The 4,957-nt window shown below is 31.4% G+C and overlaps 1 protein-coding gene across 1 annotated transcript; it reads right to left on the bottom strand.

Moving 5' to 3' along the window:
* Nucleotides 1-662: 662 nt before the first annotated feature.
* On the bottom strand, nt 663-1,923 carry LOC133334251 (AT-rich binding protein-like). Its single transcript, XM_061542540.1, has 2 exons — nt 1,695-1,923; nt 663-1,575 (listed from the first exon to the last, which is right to left on the bottom strand). The coding sequence occupies exons 1-2, from the start codon at nt 1,878-1,880 to the stop codon at nt 709-711; spliced, it is 1,053 nt and encodes a 350-aa protein (XP_061398524.1). The 5' UTR covers nt 1,881-1,923; the 3' UTR covers nt 663-708.
* Between the last annotated feature and the right edge of the window lie 3,034 nt (nt 1,924-4,957).

The following is a 4,957-nucleotide window of genomic DNA, read 5'->3' as shown; positions in this document are numbered from 1 at the left end:
TTTGAAACAAAAAATATTAAAATGGAAATATTTCGCCTAAGAGAAAGCATTTCCAAATAAGCCTTTTTTGTATATCAAACAAAGAAATTAAATTAACATTTCTTAAATCTAAAAAAAAATTAAAAAAAGGTAAGGCATTTTTTCGAAAGAAATTAACTGAAAATTAAAAGAAAATTCTATTCTTTTAATTTGTTTATGTTTCTTTTCATTACTTCTTTTAAATATTACATACAAACATTCACCCAATGAATGTCGTTTTTTAATATTTTATAAAACAATAAAAAGTAGAGAAATTAAAAACTACTAACAAAAAAATTAATTAAATCCCGAAATATATATGTATATATAAAATTTAAACTTAAAAACTACAATTTTAATTTTCGTAAGGAGAAAAAAAAGTATTTTTCAAAATTTTGTTACATTTTTTTCCTGTTGCTACTCTAGAAAAATTTAGCAAAATAATATAAATTTTAGTTATTTGTTTTCCATTTTCATTACTTGAGCCACTAACAAATGTTTTTTTAAAGGGAGAAACAAAAAATTTAAAAAAAATCAAATTCCTTTTTTTTAATTTCTTATAAGGTGGGGACTTGTTGTTAATTTCCTTTTTTTCATCTTCTCTTTTCTTCTTTCCTTCAAAAAGTTTTCTTTTTTTGAAATTCTTTTTCAAAAATAAAAAGGAAATTGTAAAAAATTCATAAATGGATTTCAAAAACGATGCGGCGGCACCAATGTCATTTTGGCAGTACCCTTCAGGGCATGTTTCTTTTTCCGATGTGTCGACAAATTGCACGACTGCTTAAAACTGGCCCCGCATATTTCACACGAAAATTTCCTTTCCTTACTGTGCACACTGCGATGCAGTTCGAGCCTGGATTGATATTTGAATTTCAGGCCACAATTTTCAAAGTCACATATATACCAACGTTCCCCATCCTCTGATGACATGGCACTACTGGCACTGGCCGTGGTACTATTATTGGCCGACTCCTTATTATGGATCATTTCATCTTTGATGGGCATAAGAGCGGCCATTGAGGTTGGCACTTGTGAGGCAGCCGCTGCTGCTGCAGCCACAGACATATTTAACGAATTTAAATTGGGTTGTACTAAGGCGGCATATGCACTGACCGGTGGTGCATGGACATGCGGGATTTGATACATCAGCGGTGTACTTATTTCGATTTGTTGGGTCTGTTGATGTTGTTGCTGCTGCTGTTGTTGTTGTTGCTGCTGTTGCTGCATTTGTTCTTGTTCCTGTTGTGCCTGCTGCTGCTGTTGTTGCTGCTGCTGGTGATGCTGTTGCTGCTGCTGTGTTTGCTGTTGATGCTGGCCTTGATGACTTAACTGTGGTTCCAATTTGATATCAATCGACACCGACGACTGATTCGGATCTTCATGGGACCTCATCTCTGTATAGTCTTTTGGTTCCTTGTGCATATCCTCATCCTCCTGGCTCATACTATCCTCTCGCTGCTGCTCATTTACACTCATCTTCCGGAATAGTGGCAAAGGCATCATTGAGGCTGCTTCCGCTGCCTCCATATAGGCCTGGGCTGCAGTTCGTGTCTGTTCCTAAAAACACAACAACGGGAAAAAATGGCGCGTTAATAACAATTGACCCCTTGCCTCATCCCTCCCACAGACAAACCCCACCAAACCCTCACGCTCCCGCACTCTACCAACCAACTCACTTGTCTAACGCCATGCATAAAGTTATGCTCATCCTGTATGTGTTTCCAGAATTTATCTTGTGTCTGCAGCTCCTCTTGGCACGTATGACACACAATCCAAAACTGCTGGCCATCTCCAGACAAACAGAAATCGCCCAATTTCGTGTATATTTTATTATTTTTACTGATTATACGTGGAAAACCCATTGTGTATGGTGCCAATAGAGGTTTTATCGCGCTTTTTTTAACCACTCCACCAAATACAAAACACTTTTTTCTACAAAAAAAAAACTTTTAGTTCCCCCACAAAAAAAAGTTGCCCAATAAAAAAATATTTTTGTTTACCACTTTGTTTGACGTTTTCGTGACGTTTGTTATCAAATGACATACAAACACACACATATTTTTGTGTGTGTGCTGTTTTTTTCTCTGTGTGTTTATGAAAAAGGCCCAAAACAAATGCTTCTTCTTGCTAGGGGGGTTTCTAATGGCATCACGGCAATGCAAAGGGAATTGATAACACAAACAGTTAAATGAGTAGCTGTGTTCCTTTGCGTGGAAGAATTTAAAAATTTAAGCATTTTTACAAGATTTTATTAGAAATTGGTTACTGTATTCAAAAGATTACTAAAGATTTTACAAAAATATAAAGAAAATTCAATAAAAATTGTGCTATATTTAAAAATATATAAATAGGCAAATTTATATGAATGAAAATTAGAAAATTTGTTTGGCCGAACTTTTTATCTTCGTCGATATTAAACTACAGCTATACAGCTACCAATTATGATGGATTTTCGAAGTAAAAAATTGTTATATAGGGTCTATATATATTATTAATATAAATCAATAATATGTTCCAAAGAGATTTTGTAAGCTACTATGCACAATAAATAATAAATTTCTGGTGCCTTAGATAGAATTATTATCATAATACCCGATGTTTGGAGTAATATAATGTGAGTACTACATATCGACGCGAAGTTGACTTAGCATGTTTTAAAGTTCTTTACGTTTTTAGATATTACGTTCCTTAATTTAAATTCTCTGAAATTTTGGTAATCATCGGCCAATCCAAAAAAAGTTATAAGCAAAAATGTACTTAGCATGACACGTAAGATATGAGAAAATTCCATACTTTGAGAACTTCTACTGAAAAACTTACTTTTCAGACTTAGCATACTATGGTTCGGAGGCGTCGATATATTTTTTAAGTTTTCGTAGACAAATTCGTTACTCAAATTTGTTTGCAAGAATTCTTAGTACTTTCTAGAAAACAAAAATATATGTTTTTCACAAGGTAGGGCCTAGTACCAACTGATTACAAGTTTTTTTTTCTCAAAGCGGTTTGTTCTTTTATTGAATACTATGTCAAATAAATTCAAAATAAATTGAAATATATTCAAATTTAATTGATATGAAAATGATGCCTTTAAAGCGTCCGTTTGGAAGTAATTACTTTGTTATGGATGAAACAAATATTTCGTGGTATTTCCTATTGGATTTTGGAAAAAAATCATAATATTTCATTTATTTTTCGCGTATTTCATTATTTGTTGAAAAAATGTCAAATCAACACAACCACTTTTTACGCATATTTATTTTTTATTTTGGCAGAAGAAGCCACCAACTTCATAGTTGTTTTTTTTTTTTTTTTGTTATTCATCTCAAGCTGCTCTACCTTGTATTATTGTACCATGGTATTTCCTACTAGATTTTGAGAAGAAATCATAACGTTTCGTTAATTATTCGATTTTTTGTTATGTGTTGAAAAAATGTCAAATAAACACATTTTTGCCGCAATATTTTGTTATTCATATCAATTTGTCCTACCCTGTATTATTGTACCATGGGGCTATGCCTAAATACAATTTTATTTATAAAGAAATATTGCATTGTAGATCAAATAGTAATCATATTACACATATATTTTTATATAAATACAATAAAATTTATTAAAATGTGAAAAATAAGAAAATTATTAATTAAATAACTTTTAAATTATTAATTCTCTTTTGTGCTATCAATTCTTTCTGAATACCAATTATTACGTTATAGCCTAGACAGACGACAGCCTTAATTTGCATTAACAGCCTTAATTCAAATTAACTTGTACATTATCCTCATTTTTATGTGTTGTTAATGCACAAAATCAAACTGAATTTATACTGAATTAGGCAATTTCAATATGGCAATGCTGTCGAAAATTAATTGTTTCTTGTCAAATTTATTTATATTTATGAAAATAAAAATAAGAAATGAAGGCAAATTTCAACCATTTTTTTTAAATTGGGAGCTGTTTTGCTAAGATCATAATTGCAATTCCTCCTTTATGTCATGTATCCATTTCCCAAAGATAAAATCCCGAAAAATATCGAAACAAATGTAAAAAATTTTCATCATACACACGGACAAACAATTGTTTTGAAGCAAAAAACTGTTTCGTAAATGCAGAAACTCTCGTCTGTCAGGGGTAAATATTAATTCAAATTAAGAAATTTTTAATGCAAATTAAGGCTGTCGTCTGTCTATGGTATTAGAAACTGTAAAGAGAAGAAGAAGCACACAACTGAGGGAAATCATATGTTCATTTCAGTGAATTTCACACATTGAACCTCTTGCGACCCTTTTTTGTTTATTATTGGACAATATTAAATTAATTATAGTATATTTTTTGTTTTCTTAGTTGTTTATGAGACAAATGTTTTATATTATTTCATTTATATTTATGGCATTGTGCTTTTTAATTGATTTCTCTTCCACACATTTGATAATGTTGTTCAAACCAACATCATTTTGCTTTAGAAATTAAGTTTTTTATTGAATTTTATTGAAATTATAGCCATAATTATTGCCTGGAAGGTGAACTGGCTATTCCGAGCTGTATAGTGTAAAAAAGTATGTTAATTCTTCCTTACAAGCAGTTATTTATATGTTTGTTGAAGACTTTCCAAGTGCCGTTAAATGATGAAATACATTTACTAGGCTATGCAGATCCTTTTGATGCTTTTGGATTGGCATTTAAAAAACAGACTAATTCAACATGATTCCAAGTGTTATAACCAAGGGCAATGGGTCAAGAGCGGTTAAAAAAGCAACAATAATGCCTCCTTTTGAAACCTAGGTCCATGAATCGGGATTCTTTCAAAACTGGTCTAAATTTATTTTTAAATTAGCGTATATATTCATAATTTTTAATTTATTTTATTTTTCTTACAGCCAGCCCCCTTTTTGTCCTGTGTTAAGGCCTAGCCGTAATTTAATTCCCCATTTGAAAGACAAAA

The sequence above is a fragment of the Musca vetustissima genome, unplaced genomic scaffold (assembly GCF_032173495.1).
Source record: "Musca vetustissima isolate MV318-11 ecotype Yass unplaced genomic scaffold, APGP_CSIRO_Mvet_v1 utg28390, whole genome shotgun sequence".
Classification (NCBI taxonomy): domain Eukaryota; kingdom Metazoa; phylum Arthropoda; class Insecta; order Diptera; family Muscidae; genus Musca; species Musca vetustissima.
Note: the sequence above shows the minus strand (reverse complement) of the source record. Positions and strands in the feature narration are given on the sequence as shown.

What these genes read in the sequence shown, in the direction of transcription:
- LOC133334251 (XM_061542540.1), bottom strand. Translation starts at nt 1,880, where the DNA reads ATGGGTTTTCCACGTATAATCAGTAAAAATAATAAAATATACACGAAA. An exon ending in TTATGCATGGCGTTAGACAA is followed by an intron (nt 1,576 to 1,694) that starts GTGAGTTGGTTG and finishes TTGTGTTTTTAG; the next exon opens with GAACAGACACGAACTGCAGC.